The 18514-nt window shown below is 44.5% G+C and overlaps 1 protein-coding gene across 1 annotated transcript in view; it reads left to right on the top strand.

Annotated features, from left to right (window-relative positions):
- The window catches only part of LOC147685070 (SCO-spondin-like), a 153397-nt gene that overhangs the window by 121724 nt on the left and 13159 nt on the right, over positions 1-18514 (top strand). Inside the window, exons 7-8 of the mRNA XM_086942416.1 lie at positions 10064-10159; positions 16808-16868. Coding sequence (XP_086798542.1) covers positions 10064-10159; positions 16808-16868 — 157 coding nt within the window. The remainder of the gene's footprint in view (positions 1-10063; positions 10160-16807; positions 16869-18514) is intronic.

Here is an 18514-nt window from a genome sequence, read left to right as displayed (position 1 = left end):
TAGAGGCCCATTAGGAGGCAGAGGACATGGCAGTGCAAATATAAGTGCGGAAGATTGGACCCAGGTTTCTATCTAATCACTTCAGCGAACATCTAAGCAGAATTGACCGTCCTAGCACCCATCCATCATCTAAATCCGAGTCAGCACCCACTGAAGCCTGCTGCATAGGTAACCCCGGGCTCATCATCTCAGTCGAAGACGTTCTGGATAAACGAATAATTGAGAGAATGGAGGTGCGAAATGACCCACCAATGGAGATGCTGACAACACCAGGAGTGTTAAGAAACACCATCGCTTTGATTATCAGGAAAGGTAGGTCAGATGGAGCTCCTGGTCCCAACGGACTTGAAATGAAAAATTGCATTTGTATAGCGCATAACCGCCCTGGGGCCTCGCAGCGCTTAAGGCCTTCCCCAGGCCTTGTTCAAGTCAGAAGTAACTTCGTGGTCAGGCCACCTCACACCCCTGTTTTTACATTGCAAGCTCAACCGCAACATCCCAGACTCCTAGAAAGGCGCCATTATCCATCCCATCTACAAAAGCGGTAAAATAAATGACCCAAAAAACTACAGAATGATAGCTCTACTTGATACCGAACCCAAATCCTACACCAGCATTTTACTGGAAGAGCTGTCAGCCTGGGCAGAAACAACACAGCACCTCCCCTTCAACCAGACTGGCTTCGTGGCCAATTCAGGTCGAACTAGAAATCTACTGGCACTAACCGTTTTGATGGGGAAAGCAGCAGTCCAACTTATCCAACTTTACTGCTGTTTCGTTGACTTCAAGGCAGCTTTTGACCGGGTGCAAAGGGGGCACCTATGGCAAATATGAGAGAGCTGGGGTATATTCCCGCTCTCTTAAAAGCCATAATCCAACTTCACTCACAAACCTACATTAGAATAAAGTTGGGAGAAGGCACTCATGTCTCAAAAAAGATTCAAACAGCAAGTGGTGTTAAACAAGGCGACGTGTTGACGCCCCTCCTTTTTAACCTGTTCATCTCGGACCTATCTTGCATACTTGACATGGTTAATTCCCATCCGCCTCAACGAGATGGATCCCGTATCAGCAACCTTTTATACGCCGACGACCTCGCGTTACTTAGCCACACAAAGGTAGGCCTGCAGAGGCTACTAGATGAACTTCTCCCCTATACAATAAACAACTCCCTTTAACTGAATCTGTCAAAAACAAAAATAATTCTTTTTGGCAAGCGGAAGCAGCAGAAAGGTGGGTAGTTTTTCAACAGTAAAAGCATCGACCCAGTGCCCCTTTATAAATACTTGGGAATTTTCCTGGACACCAGAGGCTCCTTCACAAAGCAAAAAGATGCTGTAAAGGCTAAATCACTGTTGCTTGAGGTTGCCTCAGCAAAACCTTTCAAAACAGCTACTCGGTCCAAGTCTTACTCCACTAGTCAATGTGATGAAGGCGAAGATCACCAACTCCCTATCATAAGGGCATGAGATTATGATGGGCGCAACAAGCATCCTATTAAATAAAATAACCACTAGAATCTTTAAACGAGCATGGCATTTGCCAAGTTCCTCATTCTCAGCACGAGTTAGGCTAGAACTTGGTCTATTAGATCATTATGGCTTTGAGGCAGGCACATTTATCAAGCTCTGCAACAGACTGCACAACTTCCGGGAAAGTAGTTTGGAGGCCAGACTTTAGAACGTAATATCGACCAGCAAATCTAGTCAAAAACATCCACTCCCTACAGTTACTTGGAGTCACAGAATATTGGGGGACAAACCCATCTCAACAGGCATTAAAGATCGTAATCAAGCGCAGTGTCTGCTTTGGTCTTTTTATTCCGACAGGGCAAAACTATCTTAAAGGAAACATGCCTGTGCCGTTATTTCTGACCTCTAACCGAGGGTTGCAGCATTTTATTTATCAAGCACGTTTTCACTCTTCTTGAAGCTAAAGTTTATAGCCCTAAGGTTGGGCGAATGGCCTTTTTTAAAGCATCTGCCAGAATGGCAGCGCCCCTGTGTCAGTACCAAATGCAGGGAGTGTGGCTACCACTCCGAAAGCATGGAGTATATAGCCTGCACATGCCCCGCTTTGCTCAACAAAAGAAGGATTTTATTGCAGGACGAGTGGAATAAACTTTGACCTCACACATGTTGTCAGGACATAATAGCTGCTCTGAACTCAGAAAATACAAAGTTGAACATCCGGTTCACTAACTTTGTTAGCAAAGTAGCTAAATCGCTGGGGAATGACAGGGCAGCAAATCTTCCGCTGTCTAGTTGATCCGCTTTCTTGACTTAAAACCATTTAACACACTCTGGATCATCCAGCTTGGCCCACCTGAACATTGTTTTCAACTGTCAATTAATTGTCCATACCTTCTTACATTTTGTTGCCTCCTCTTAGATTTTTAAAGTGACGCTACGACTGTTTAGTTAACCAAGCCCTCGAATGCTATAGGTAAAAATCTCAATACTTGGAAACTTTTAACTATAAACTATTTTAAAGTCAGATTATTGCACTGCTTCTGAATTAACTTGGGTTTTTTAAACGTTGTTCTTTGTATATATGAACTACATGGTTTTTAACATTTTGGTATGGTTTTTAGTAATCAAACAATACACTTTTAATTGAATTGATGTGATGAAGCCAGTTTCCTGATTCTTTCTGCTGTTGAATCACTGCCTGTCAGATATTTGAGCACCAAGTGTTTTCTAGCCCTAAAGTTATGTTAGCTTTCAAGTGTAGGGGAAGAAATAAAGTCAGAACAACTGTAGAGAGGGGCTCTTCAAAGTCTATAGTCTGGCTGCTGGAAGCATCCCTATCTTAGTATAGGAGAAGTGAAAGATAATTCACTTCCATAGCTCTCTGCCGAGCAGTTGTCATAAGATGACCAATCTGAGATAAATTGATTTGTTTGGGATGCCCTACACATTAATGCTATTTTGTAGGGTATACAATCTCCAAATGCAAAGCAAACCTGCAAGAGCACTAAGCATAATCTTTCATGTCATAGAGCATGAACTGCCTGAGGCTCCTGACAGATCTGATAGATAGTGCACCATGGTCAGCTACAGCATTTTCCCCTTTTCAACTCGGGTAAAAATCGAATCCAGAAAAGCTCTTCACTATAAGCTGTTTCAAGCACTAAGTGAGGCTGGCCAGACCTATCTGTCCATAGTATGCACTTTGCATCTTCTGAGGAAATGGGAACGCTATGAGATTTGGCACAAAGACTGCTGAAATCGGAGCGCTGTCCACTCTATGAGATGAGCCTTCACCCTGCCTTGGACACACAGTCACATCTTTGCCTGCCGGGAGCTTTTGCAGATTATTCATAATTATTCACAGAGTCCTCAAGAGGCTTTCTTGATTCCATCAGGAGTTGACCATCACATTAAGTGACTGACTTCCGTGTACGTCTAAATGTGTAGGTAGCTTTACTCAGCCAATCAAACCCTGACCTATTGTTCTCTTGGATGCTCTTGCAAGTTCATCCATCAAGTTCATAGCCCTTTTACATTTAGATGTTTTCCGGGCTTTCTACAATAACAAAAGTTTTCTTAGATGTCTGTGTGAATGGTTTGCCCAGTCCCTTAAATTGAAAAGCGTTGCAGATATGTTTCACACATTTATAAAGGCATATTTCTCTAATTATTTGAGCTAGCAAATGTTTGTTTGAAAACTTTGTTTGGACATTTTAGTCTTTATTCTTTGAAGTGTACTTCATTTTGAATTGTGGATGTTTGAACTTTATTGCCCAAGCAACTGTCTGGTAACTCTTCGGATTGGCCCATGCTAAAATTATGAAGTAAGGAGGTCCTTTGGTGGTCGGTATGAGACCCTCCCTTTCCCTTTGAGGGTATAATGACAGCTCAGCCATAGCATGCATGCAGTCTTTGGCCAAAACCCTACCCCGACCACAACATTGCTTTGGGACATTTATAAATCAGGCAGGGGACAGAGAAGGGGGATTGGTTTATGAGAAAGGCTTAATCGGATTAGAAACTTTGGTATGTTTGAAGAAGCAGTTGCATTTTCTAAAGGAAGCAAGGGGAGTCTGTACTGCAGCAGCACAGGAAGACACTGACCAGCAACTGCACTTTGTGAATTGCTGTTCTACGTGGCTGTTGAAGCCTTCCTGCTGTGACCTGACTCGCAAGAGGAGTAAGTTGCATTGTTCTGTGTGCAGAAGGTCTGGCCCCTTCAATGTGGATAAGAAGCTTGACCCAGCACCTCAAAACCTTCCTAGTGATCACATCTTCATAATATACCACCTAAAGTGCCTCATTATAGTCCTACGGGCAATACGGAGTAAGAGAACGTCTATGTTCTACGACAGATGATACATTTCAGGACTGCAAGTGTGATGATTCTGTATTGTCCTGGCTTATGCTATACCATTATTGACTTTACAGGATGCTTAATTTGTACATTTGTAGAAGTATGGAGCGTTCTTCTTAGCCATAATACTTTGAGCTGTGTCCCATTGGCTTCAACGTGTCACTCAGATTCGATGTCCCTCACAGTTCTGGATGTATGGTTTTGATTTGTAATTGAATCCTTACCCTATCCACCAGCTCGTCAGTTCTTACTTGTAATGTAATGTAATGTATGTGGTCTTGTAAAGCGCACTGCTGCCCTGAGGCGTCGTGGCGCTGTAGACCGCTGGGGAACACGTCCTGGCTATCCCTGTGAGATAGTCCCTACTGGGTATCTCCAAGGTGAAACCAGGCATCCCCGGCGAATGTGGGGGGCCGTTGTAGAGATGAGGCAAGCTAATGCCCAGAGTTGCCGAGTGTGATCCCTGGTTAGAGTAGGCACCGAGGCGAGAATTATCGAGTCCGCTGACCCTGGTCAACGACCCTGCCGCGTCGGGAATTGAACCCTGGTCCCGGGCCGTTCTCTGCTTCCGGGTCTGACGCCTCTAACCAGTGAGCCACACCACTCCACCTACTACGTGTGAATCTGTAGGTCCATTTCCACCCCAGGACATAGGGACACCAATGTGAACATAATTTTTTTTAGCACAAGCAACAGTTATAAAATATGGTGCCATTGTAGATCATTGCAATAGGTGGTTTCCTCTCTGGGCATCTACCTGTGTCAAAAAGTTGGAGCCCCAATACTGTCAACAAAATTGTTCTAGCAACTTTATGATTACAGACCACTCTGGACCAGTGGGCAAGAGGGCAAGTGAAGCGGACACAAAACTGTTGACTTGGAGAAGGTTTCTTTAAGTCTCTAAAACCTGTTAATTTTTTGGGAGTTAGAGGTTCAGAGCCCGCTTTAGGTAATGGATTTTGTGTCACTGATTTTGGGATTTCTGGCAAATGTTCCACTGTCGGATCAAAACCAATGAGCTATCTGCTTTGATACCAAAATCATGGAATTCATTAAATCTAATAGCACATAGGTCTAAGAGTAAAGAGTTAAATTCCTGTTGCTCTACTAGATATCATACATCTTTTGTAACATATCAGACTGGACCTTCTTTAGACTTATACAATGACATTGTTTGACCCAGTATCTTTGGATGGCTGAGGTAGGTACCTTAGGCCAAATAGGGACCTGCGGTTCCACCTCAGGGAAAGGAAGGTCATCTTCTGATATAGCCCCACTCACCCCCTTGGTAGCTTGGCACGAGCAGCCAGGCTTATCTTCAAGTCAAATGTGTAAAGTATTTGCAACCATGCTCACAGCAACCCAATGATGACACCACAAATAGACCACACGAGTTTTATAAAAACTAGTATACATTTTATATAAAAAGATATACAATAAGACCACACAATATAAACCCAACATATGAGTTTTGTGTACTATTTCTCCTGGCCAGTTGTTAGGCCAGCCAGCCCTTGTAAGATCTGGCGGTATTAATGAGCACTTCTAAACATTCTCCTGTAATCCTAATATCATGCTATACAGTTCGTAATGTTAGAATCAGGCACTTTAATAATGTAAAAATACTTTAAGGCGTAATGCAGCAATCAGACACTTTGCAATGTAAAAATAATGCAATGCGTAACGCAACAATCAGGCACTTTGCAAGGTAAAAATAATGCAATGGGTAATAAAACCACCATTTACTTTGCTATGCAGAAATAAGGCAATGCGTAATACACTAATCAGGTAATTCGATATGCAGGAATAATGTAATGCGCCATACGCTAATCAGGTTGTTCATTATGCAGAATCAATGCAATGCGTCATACGACAATCAGGTAGTTTGTTGTGCAGAAATAATGCCAGGAGTCATACACTAATCATGTAGTTCGCTATGCAGGAATAATGCAATGCGTAATACTCTAATCAGGTACCCTGTTTGCAGAAATGATGCAATATGTAATACGACAGTCAGGTACTCCGTTATGCAGAAATGGAAAATGCGTAATACACTCAGGCACCAATCACTATGCCTAAAGTGGTCTCTCCGCCTCTCCTTCTGACTTGCAGTCAGCCTCTCAACAGTTGCCCCCTACACGGGTACGGAGTAATCAAAAAGTCCAGCTCCGCACTTCAGCCCCTGTACTGCCACTCCCTTGGCAATACAGGGCGCCATACAAGCCGAAGCAGAGGCTCGCACTGCCGGACCGAGAGAGAGACCGAGAGCGTCTCCCTCCGAGCCCACACCCTGCCCCAGGAGTCGACACGCGTTACCTGGGGGGCGCAAACTCACTTTCCTCTTCTCATCCAATGGCTGGGCCTCCCATGCAATCTTTGTGAATTGGCAACGGCGGCTCAGCTCCTCCGGGGCTGCCGGTCTGGACCGCTACAGTTACAAAGATCTCAGGCTGCCACAGGGCACATGCACACAACGTCGCTGACACTTCCTTAAGCTTCGGGTGCACAATCACTGGGCACTCCACGCGAAGGTCTCAGGCAGCACGAAGAGCACACGCACAGCATCGCTGACACTCACTTTAACTCCAGTGCACACAATAGCAAGGCAAATCCTCACGAAGGTCTCATGGTGCACAACGCACCCGCACACAACGTCGATGAGACCCAATTTGGTTCCGGTGCAGCTGATAACAAGGCAAATCCTCATGAAGGTCTCACGGTGCACAATGCACAAGCACACAGTGTCAATGAGACTCACTTGGATTCCGGTGCACACGATAACTGGACATTCCTCACAAAGGGGTTCAGGTTGCAAAAAGCACACGCACACCTGTTCGCTGATCCTTGCTTGGGCACCAGGTGCCCACGATCACTGAGGGCACACCTTAAGAGGGTCTCAGGCTGCAACAAGCACGCACGCACAGTGCTGCTGAGACTCTCCTGGAAACGTTTGTATTCCTGTGTTTCCGCAACAGGGCCCCAGCTCCCCTCAGGCCCTTGAGGATAAGTTACTTCAGGACACAGCACAGCAAAGTCCTTTCAATCAGGGGTACACAGCACACAGCACAGTCCCTTTATCCTTTCCTTGGTTAAAACAGCAAACTGCAGGCCAGCCCCAGAACACACAGCAAGGGTCAGTCCTTTCCTTCAGTCTATTCAGTTGTTTCTTCCTTGGCAAAGGTTCCTCTTGACTACGAAGTAGCTCCAGTCTTGTTCAATCTTGATCAAGCCATTCTCCAAAGTTCAGGGGCTTCAGCACTCATAGTTATACCCCTCAATGGCTTTGAAGTATTTGTATTCAGGGGGCACTGACCCCTGTTCAAACCAGTTCTGGGTGCCTGCCTGCCTGCCAGTGACTCCTTCTTCCTATGATTAGTGGGGGTCTCGATTCTCAATCACTCAGCAGGAGATGGGACAATTGTTTTATAGCAGCAACCCAGGCCTCTTCACATCTAGTTGCTACTCCTCCCCCTACACTCCAGATGCAGGTCAGCCTGTTGCTGTCTCACCTCCTCCCCTGGGTCAAGCCTTCCCCCAGATCATATCGCTTTCAAATTCAGACAGTCAATCCACAACCAGGTAGAGACACAGAGAAATGTTGGAGCACAAAAACTCAGCCACTTCTAAAAGAGTGGCTTCTAAACACACAATGCAAAACCACCTTCATAAAAATATGTGTTATTACATTGTGAGTTCAGGCATTCTAAACTTCACCTTTCCATCTTAAGCCTTTAGGATGATAGGCTGGCTAATACATTACACAGCCTTCACATTCTGTCCTATGGGCAAGATGGCTTTTCAACAGGGAAAAACGAAATGGAGATTATTTCATTGTCAGGACATGGTACACACCTTGGTACATGTCCTGCCTTTCACATGGACTGCACCCTGCCCAGGGGGTGTCCTGGACCTACCATAGCGGTCTCTGATGTGCATAGAAAGGGAAGGGTAAGGTCTAGCAAGTGGGTGCACTTGTTAGAACAACATGGCAGTTTAACAAACTGCACGCAGACACTGCAATGGCAGGCCTGAGTTCCCATTTGAAGGCTACTTATGTGGGTGGCATAATTAGTGCTGCAGGCCCACTAGTAGCATTTCAATTACCAGCACTGGCACACATAGTGCACTTTACTAGGGACTTTATTAGTAAGGCAAACATACCAATCATGGTCAACCAATTACCATGACACTTTATACAGGGAACACTTACACGTTGACACTGTTTAGCAGTGGCAATGTGTCCAAAGCATCTAAGTTGGCAAAATCATGTCAGAAAAATTGTCTAGGGGGAAAGCAAAAAGTATAGGGACTTTAGCCAAAAAGGGCATGTCCTACACACATGATCACTGGACGTCCTCCAGAGGTTTCCAAACCTGTTTGAGGAACCCAGAGCTTTGGACCAGATCCTAATATTGACAATTCATCATACAATACTGTACAGCTTGGTAAAGTAAGGATCGATTTCTCAGTCTTATGACCCTGGATAGTCAAGTGAAGAATTAGTTAAGAGGCCGAAGTGCAGTAAAGGGAGCACATTAGTTAGACGGTCGAAGTGCAGTAAAGGGAGTACATTGGTTAGCCGATTCAAGTACAGTAAAGGGAGTACATTGGTTGGCCAGTCGAAGTGCAGTAAAGGGAGTACATTGGTCAGTTGGTGGAAGTGCAGTAAAGAGAGTGCATTGGTTAGTCTGTGAAGTGCAGTAAAAGGAGGTCACTGGTTAGTTGGTTGAAGTGCAGTAAAGGGAGTACACTGGTTAGCCATTCGAAGCGCAGTAAAGGGGGTACACTGGTTAGTCAGTTGAAGTGAAGTAAAAGGAGTACATTGGTTAGCCTTTGGAAGTGCAGTAAATGGAGTACATTGGTTAGCCTTTGGACGTGCAGTAAATGGAGTACATTGGTTAGCCAGTCAACGTGCAGTATAAGGAGTACACTGGTTAGTCAGTTGAAGTGCAGTAAAAGGAGTACATTGGTTAGCCTTTGGAAGTGCAGTAAATGGAGTACATTGGTTAGCCAGTCAAAGTGCAGTATAAGGAGTACAATGGTTAGCCAGTTGAAGTGCAGTAAAGGGAGTACATTGGTTAGCCTTTTGAAGTGCAGTAAAGTAAGTAAATTGGTTAGTCAGCTGAAGTTCAGTAAAGGGAGTACATTGGCTAAATGATTGAAGTGCAGTAAAGGGAGAATATTGGTTAGCCAGTCAAAGTGCAGTAAAGGGAGTACATTGGTTAGCCGGTCGAAGTGCAGTAAAGGGAGTACATTGGTTAGCCGGTCGAAGTGCAGTAAAGGGAGTTCATTTGTTAGCCTGTTGAAGTGAGGTAAAGGGAGTACATTGGTTAGCCGGTTGAAATGCAGCCACATTTGTGTCCCTGTGACACCAGTGGTGAATAAAACTGCTCACTATGGAGATACTGCCCAATAACCGCTGACGGCCATAAGATCTGAAGGAAAGATCGTCCCCCCTCACACTAAAAGCGTCTACAGGAACTACAACACCTTGTCTGGAGTGGGAGAACTTATAAACCATAAGATGAGCAAATATCAAACCATGATGTTAAGGAAAAACTGTCTTTTTATTTTTAATTTTTTTACTTGATACTAAGGTCAACCAAAAAAAAAAAGCTTTATTTTATCATATTTTTCCTGCTGCTCTTTCAATTAGCAGTCTCACTAGAAGCCATTATTTCATATCTGTGGACATGTAGCTCTTTAATATTGTTTCTCCTGTTGCTTCCTCTAGCCTGGCATGGAATGGAAGGAGGGCTGTGAAACATGCCACTGCTTGAATGGTGTCCGTGTCTGCTCAGCAGGATGTCCACAACTGCACTGCATTGAGGTATGGAATGGGTGCCTACAAATAGCAGAGAAATAAGAAAAGGGATGGATAACTGGAAAAAAGGAGGGGGCATTACCACGTTTCTTATGCCAGAGGTTAGAGATTTCTTTCATTTGCATCAAAACAACACGGACCTTGGAAGAGGTATTTCCTATAGCGTCTGGGATCGGTTTTTAATATCTGCCTATTAAAATAAGTTTTTAATCCCATTATTTTATTAGTTTCCCTCGTATTCTCAAATGATGGGTATACCTGACACTCTTGAATGGGGCCCATATCTCAAAGTCCATATTGCTATGATCATTTCCTTACTGTCTGCCGACTTCTGCTGAAATAACAATTATTTAAGCTATCTGTGCACTCCAAATCCCTTAAATTTATGTCCCATGGATTCCTGTAGAATTCTAGTATAGAGGTCTCGGGATTAATCGGTTTTCCTACATGGGACCACGACCACTGTGCTGTGATTATAGTCCATTGACATGTCGTAAGCACGTGTGATCGGAAATATTATGGGCCATATGTAAGACGAACTGGCATAGGGTGTCGTTAGCCTCCTGGGCTTAACGACACGCTCCGCCACTTTGGAAACGCAAGGCTGCACCAAATTTACAAGAATGTGGTGTAGCCTTGCGTTTCCCCCTGCGAGTGCTGGAAACTCCACACTGTATAAGGCGGGCCACCACTCTTCATCGGAAAGACATTGGTTTCATGTGGCAGGGGAACCGAACTTTGGGTGGACTGGACATGGGCCATTTTTTCTCAGATATCCTGTTACCTACTACTGCCCAACTGTAAATAACGTCCAGCGAATTGCCCTCTTTTGATGCACCTCCTGTTTCCATATTTTGGATATTATGACTAATTTGGCTTACTGGTATATGTGGGTCCAAGAGAATGGCCTTAACCATAACACTTGTGGGGCTCCTCGCTTAGCCAATGGCAGCACACTCAACATTCCAGGCAAGAAGCGTGGATGAGGTTGCAGCTCAATTCCTGGGTTCCTCCTCCACGGGTAAAGAAGCTGGGGTTGTAAAACTGAAGTTGAGTCATTCGGGTTTGAAAAGGGGATGAGAATTTGGTCTGGTTAGAAGCTGGAAAAAAAACGGATTATATTAGATATATATCATATCATGATGCTATAACATACCAATTCACCCGTAAATCCTTAAATTAAAGCCTAAAAGTAGCATGGAGAGGTAAACAGGACTAGAGTGAGACTTGGAAGAAAGCCCCCTAAAAACACAAAGCTTCTAGTAAGTCTGAGAGGAAAATATGTTAATAGCATAGACCCAGGACGTCAACCCAAATGCGTGATCCTCGTTGTCTGCCACACATTGACTGGGGTTCCTTATTCATAGACTGATGCCCTCCTACACAACATCCCTGCAGGTTAACAGGAATCCCTTCCCTGTCAATCTCAGAGTTTTCTTATGAGGTATCATCCATGAGCTCCTGAATTCAAGGCCCACCTGTGAGTCAACCCTTATGACCATATGTATGCCACTCCATCTAAGAACTATCTATTTAAAGAAATGATAAGCGCTTATAGAAATCAGAGGAAGAGGGGTGTTTTCTCTTGCAGATCGTTACTTTTCTAAGAGCAGGTGGTAAATGAAAGTGTACACATGTCCTAGTGAGGCACATCCGCCACAGGCAAACATGCGCATACACAAACACTTGTGCTGACACACACACACAAACATCCATTTGCACATGTTCAAGTCTAGGCAACAGCTGCTTTCCCAGCACTTGCCTCCCTGCCCCATAGCCGACAGGGCACACTATGAAGCCAGGGGCGAAACTAGGTCTTAAGTTCGGAGGGGGCTAACATGACATACAAAGGGGCGTGGTTAAAATATTAATCAATGGGGGCGGGGCTAAAATGGCAGACAATCAGGATCGGGTAATGCTCAGGCCAAGCTAAGAAAAAGAAATGGCAAATTCTGCATTCGAAACTAGACAACAATCAGTTTTATGAGAATTCAATTGGAGAAAAGAGGGTAATGTGAACCATTTATATAACAGACAAGGGATGTGTTCATCTTGCAATAAAGTGTCACTCAAATTCATTAAATTGTCTCACAACGATATTATGTAGATGGTTAAAATTACAACCTTTTTTCTAATGGAATGCCCATGAAACTGGGTAAAAAGAGCCCAGAACAACATGCTACTCTCTCACAGATATAATTCACACAAAAAAGGGGACTCTGTCCACCCCGCAAAGACAGAGAATGAATTTGAGATTTTGCAATGTGTCCATTTGAAGTGTTGTTACAAACTATAGCACCAACAAACATTCATTTATTGGCAGCACAGACATTAAAGCATTGTGCTTTAATGTATAGGCAGTGGAAGTAGTGGCGGGTGGGATGCTGTGCAGCAGCACCCCCATCATCACCATGCTGGAATTCAGAGGGTGCATGAGAAATAATAAAGCATTTACATTTTGATAATATCATGTTACATGTGCTGTTCTTCAAAAGACAGGTCAATTGCCAGGCTGTTGATACTGCAAAAACACAGAACTTGGTAATTGTATCTCTGTCACAAAGTTCCAGTCCTCACCTCTTCGGCTGGTGCAGCTCCTATTATAATTGCATTTATATAGCGCTCACTAACCCTGATGAGGCGATTAAGAGCTTTTTCGGTGAGTAGCACGCTACTCTGGGACCCATAGAGGATCAGTGGTGAATTAGTATAATGAAATATGAAAGTAATTTGAGCACTGGACATGTTAGTCTGTTATTTGGATTGAGAAGGATAGCGCAGGGATAGAAGAGGGAAAAGGTTTGCATTTATATAGCACTTACTACCCCATATGAGCTGATGAAGCGCTTTTTGGTGGGTAGCACTCTACTCTGGAACCTAAACAGAATTAGTGGGGACTGATATAGGGAAATATGAAATTAATCTGAGTGGTGGAAATCTTAGTCTTTTATTTGTATTAAAAAGGAATAGTGGAGGGATAGAAAAAGGAAGGGTCTAGAATGTGTTTTTATGGGGAGTTCATAGCAGTAGGAAGGGGTTTGGGATGGAGGTGGATGAGTCAGAGGGAAGGGTTTAGAAAGGCTTGTTTGGGAGATCTGAATAGTAAAAGAGGTATGAGATGGAAGGAGGGGTAGAGGAGGGAAGAGTATTGGGTTTAGGATGAATGAAAGAGTGAAAGTAGAGAATATACTGATAGAGGTATAGGGTTAGAAATAGGGCAGTGCATTGGAGAGAGTAGTAGAGAGAGGTTTGAGATGAGTCAGAGTGGAGGTAGGGAATATATTGCGAGAGATATATGGTGAGATCTAGGGTAGTGCAAAGTAATCAATATAAAGATACGTAAGTACATGAAAGGTATCTAAATGCATAAGGAAGGGAATCTATGTAGAATAAAGTTGCATTTAATAAACTAAGACTTTCAAATGGTGTTGTACTTGAGTGTTTGTGTTAGATTATTCCGTACCATTACAGACCACTATCCCGCCTGAAATAAAGGAAAAAGCAAAAAAACCTGTATTTTCACCCTCATCTTTATGGGGCTCTCATATTACCATTTTAACCGAACCAGTGAAAATGAATTTACCTTAGTAGAGCGCTGTAATGTGTAAACCACAACCCCCGTTGATCTGCCTTGCTTGCTTGTGGTCTCCCCACAGCTTTATTTAGATGTTGGGAACCGCTAAGCCAAAGCGTTTATGTCAATGTGGCTCAGATGACTTTCTGGTGGACAGGAAGATAAAAGAAAGTCCTTGTAGTATTATGCACCACAAGATGGAGCTTACAACATCATATAGATGGAACTAAATGCCAGTCTGGCCCACAGGCCCGAAAATATCATGATCATATTTTGCCACTTGATGATAGATATATTTGGCCATCATCTGTTGTTACAGTACTGCGGACTACTTTAGAAAGGCCAACCTACCCCTTGACTGGATGTATTAGAAATGAGCCCCATATGCTTCAAACAACATCCCAGGGACCCCCCCCCCCCACATGTGGCACCACTGGTCGGGCCACTCAGCAGATAAGGGGGCTTGTTCTGCTTCACATCAGCATCTCATCTCTTGCAAGGACATGCCAGGGGCACCACCGCATCAAGGCCACTTGCTGAAAATAAGGCTACGATCTGCTTTGCAACAGCATCACTTGCAAGTACCACCCTTCCATAGTACCACTGTCCAGCCCACTCAGCAGACATGGGGCAGGTATCTGAGGCATCACTGCCCCAAGCCCACACAGCTGAACTGAGGCCTAGCACGCGCTCCTGACCACCACCTTCATTACACTTTTGGTGTAAGGTGAGGAGACACCAGGTGTCGCACAACTTCACAGCCATCATTCTCAATGCTGGATCTCTGCTCTCACTTCACCATGTGACCATACAGCCCACACAGGAGTGCAAAAACTGAATCCAAGCACCTACATCCATCGATGCACAAACATTGTGGGGTACCAGGGCCCAACATGTTATTTCCAACCAAGTAACGCCCTCCAGTGGCAAGATTTGTTAAAAATAATAAAATCGGATTGATTATAGAACGGACCAGTCAAGCATTAAATTAGAGTTGCTTTCTGCTCAGCTGGTAGCGCCTTCCTATTAGAAGTTGGGCCACTGTTGCCAGCATCCCCAGGTACCCACTGTAGGTGCTTCCATGCACCCTACCTCAATGTGCCGCTTTCATAGCCAGCACGAGCGCTGTCACCAGTGCCAAAACCCACTAGGTGCTATATCCGTGCTTACGCACATTCACAGCTCCTCTCCACCCCAACAATCACTTCCAACCAATGAAGGGGCCTAAGGACACAATGAGCAGCACTATCGTGCGCCCCTATTCACTGTGTTCAGTCGGGAAACTGATGCATGTAAACCTGGGATGTACTGCGCGTACAGCGCTGGGTCACATGAAGAATGCCCGTACAGGACCCACAGGACGCAAGTGTGGTGCTCTTAACACAGCCCTCTAACATTTACCGTTGCAATGTGTCTCCTCTCCTCGTGCAGATCTGCGGGTTAAGCAATGCTTCAAGTACAGACTGGATACAAGTAAGGACAGCTCCTGAAAAAAAAATCAGTTGAGGTGTTCCTCGAAAAGCTGTGTCCAAAATGCGCAGGGCAGGCGGGGCCTCACTTGAGAGGTGAGTCATGAAACTCAAGCTCACACAACAGGACTCTTGGAGCAGAGAGTGCAAAGATGTGCACAGCAGGGGGAAAGGAATGACCAGTGCAGGGGACGCTTTTCCTTTGTAAAGGAATTCCTGCTGGCGTCATATCTCCCTGCTGTGCAGATCTTCACACTCCATGCTGCACCGTACATCAAACGTGCTTAGCTGAAATCCCTGCTTCAGGCAAGGAAATCACCTCGGTGGCACCCCTCTTAAAGAAAACAAAAGTTAGGGGGCAGGGAGGGTCACTGAAACCTTCAGAGGCGGCTGGCTCGGGCTGGTTCTGGGCCTCTAGAAGGGGTCATTAAATCACAATCTCGGATACTAAAGCATCGGAGACTAAAAGTGGAGCCTTCAATACAAGTGAAACTGGACAAACGGTTTTCATATACATAATTGTAAATCAGGAAAGTGTGTCGGGCTGTCATCTGAACCTTGGCAGCCCGGGCTGAAGATGACGACGGGGGGGGGGGGGGGGGTGATTGGGCTGAAGCCCGTTCAGCCCAATGGGTGTTGCGCGCCTGTATGAAGCAGTTATTATCCCTCACTTTTAATGTACACATCACCCAGAATCCACCTCTGGTGAAGGGGCCAGGAAAACAGTACTTTAAAAAGCACTTCGGGAACAGCCCCCTCTCTTTTTAAAGTGCTGTTGAGTGGCATTGCACACTTGCAGCAGCCTTGTCCTCTTACCCCAAAGCTCCCAAAAGTGGAGGAGCCACCTCCCTCTGTCTATCTCCATCCTGATAGCTACCCAGGCGCATCTTTTAATGGCATGAGCAAAATTCATGTAATTTCCACTGGCGGCCGGCACAGGTAAGAGCTCTGGGGTGGGAGGGGTGTGGGTGGTAGTCGATAAAATGAAATAAACAATAAATAAAACCCCTTACCATGCGCTCGCTGCATCGCCGTGTCCGGGATGTGGAGAGTGCAAGATAAGAGATTTTATTTATTCATTTATTTATTTATTTTATCGACTCCCCCTCCATACCCGCCCCACCGCTCTTACAGCCTACTGCTTTTTGAGATACACTCGCCCTGTATTTTTTATAGATACTTTTGGTACTTCCTGTTTTTTAATTTTTACAGGTTTTGTCATCTCTGTGTTCTCCCCTTGTCACTGTTTTCCTACCTTTTCTTTGCTCCTCTTTTCTCTGTTTCCTTCTTTTTTGTTCTTTGCTGTGGGTCAAAGTCCCAAAACAGTCCTGGTTCTCAAAATCTGGTGCCGGTGTCCACCACCTGCAACCTTTGGCACACATTATTCTCTGGATCCTGGTTGAGCATGTTAAATTAAAAAAAAACTTGTCAATGGGGAAATATACTAGTAGTACACCTGCCTGAGGTCCATGTGGACTAGCAAGCATAGGTTCAGCGTCTGTCATGGTAACTAGGCTCCAGTCCTCAATTTTCTAGTAGGAAGGTCTGATATATTTTGCACAAAATTGTATGACTGAGATGTATAATTATTTTGTTGTGTTTCACTCCTAGGGTGAAGTGAAGGTGCAGGAGCCTGGCAGCTGTTGTCCGGTGTGCAGGAAGGAATTTATAGGTACGTTGTTTCTTTTTATTTAAGGTACAAAACATTTTTTAAGTAAATATATGTTTATCTTCCACATGGTAAGATGTTGTTGTTCCTCCATGCTACATCTTCTGCCTGGCCAAAGCAAACATCGTATTTGTTCCTCGTGTAAAAGCACTAATCCTAATTTTGAGCCAATTGTGCTACTTTCTATATTCTTGACCCCAAAACAGGATTTATGTAACAAGCATATGAAAAATCAACGTCAGTTCATAGGATGTTGTCCACCACTTGAAATGAGCACAGACTCAGGCATGACTCTCCAGATCTTAGAATTCATCAACTTACCTTTATAGAAAATACGAAATGTGGTTGAATTATTAAATTCTGATCCACTGGCAACTAATTTGAATGGCTTTATTGAGGTGAAGGGTTAGAGGTGGGCCCCCACTTACATAGTGGGTCACTCAAGTTTAAATGTACCCCTAGGTTTTGCGAAACCTCCTTCTAGTAGTTACTTTGGCCTCCTGTCTACAAGGCAGAAAACCATTGTAAGACCTTGGTATGCAGTTTTTGTGTGGAGACGTTAATTTTCATGGTATCCCGCTCAAACACTGTGTGAGAGATGAAAGAGTATTCAGTTGTTTCCTTACCAAGGATGGTTTATTCAGCAACTAGCGTTGGATAAAATGTCATATTTCTTAAAAACTTAGCAGACAAGTTTAGAGTCGCTGGGTTCCTGACATGCTGCCATGACGTAAGAGTCTTCTGAGGTTCTATCACAGTTGTTCTTTCTTTTTATTTAGTCCTCATACACCATATGGGGCATTCTTGAAGGGATTCCTCCAACCCTTCTCATCAGGCTTGCTCCTTCCCGCCCTGACATTAAGCCAATGATGTTAGGTAGGTGAGGTACCAACAAGTCTAATCCGTTTCCTTAATCCATTCCAGTTCACCCCACCAGCATGGGCTACTTAGGAAAGAAAGGACCAACAGAGCCCGGGCAAAATCATAGGACCATCTTTACTTGTTACTTATTGCGCCAAGCCACTAGGGCCAGCCATATCTTTTCTAGGCTCGTATAATCACAGGCGACAAGTAAAAATTATATGTGACAGGCAATCGGCAAATGTTGGAGGAGTAACGGATTTCCAGGCCTTACAGATCTCTCTCCTCGCCAAAATCACAACATTAAAAATAAATTTAGATGCTAGATCTTTCAAGCCATAATCCTTCATCAGGCCGAAGAAAATCATTCTAGGGTTAACCTCCACCTGTTGCATAAGAACATCTTCAAGAAACTTTTTGACCTCTCGCCAATAACTTGTGATCTTAGGACAAGTTACAAACATGTGGAGGTCATCGGCCGCCGGGTGCTTACATCTAGGAGAATGGTATTCTGTCCCTATCGCCTTAGCTAATTTCCCCGAATTGAAACTTACGCTCACATCTTCTACCTCCGAGGGCTGAGTTGCCCACCACCCCGACAATTGATAATATTTAAATCTAGTGAGCGTGCCGCCTGCCATATCAGAAAGAGGTTCCCAACTCAACAACTGTGAGTCCCTCTGGAGATCCCCCCAGAGCTTCACCCCTGCCGATTTTATTGACTGAGAAAGAAGGTCCTTGAGGCAAGCAGGGGTCCCCGGGGAGTCCCAGATGGGAGCCTGGCATGT

Source organism: Lissotriton vulgaris, chromosome 10 (genome assembly GCF_964263255.1).
Source record: "Lissotriton vulgaris chromosome 10, aLisVul1.2, whole genome shotgun sequence".
Classification (NCBI taxonomy): domain Eukaryota; kingdom Metazoa; phylum Chordata; class Amphibia; order Caudata; family Salamandridae; genus Lissotriton; species Lissotriton vulgaris.
The sequence above is the reverse complement of the archived record's forward strand: the minus strand, read 5'-3'. Positions and strand labels throughout refer to the sequence as shown.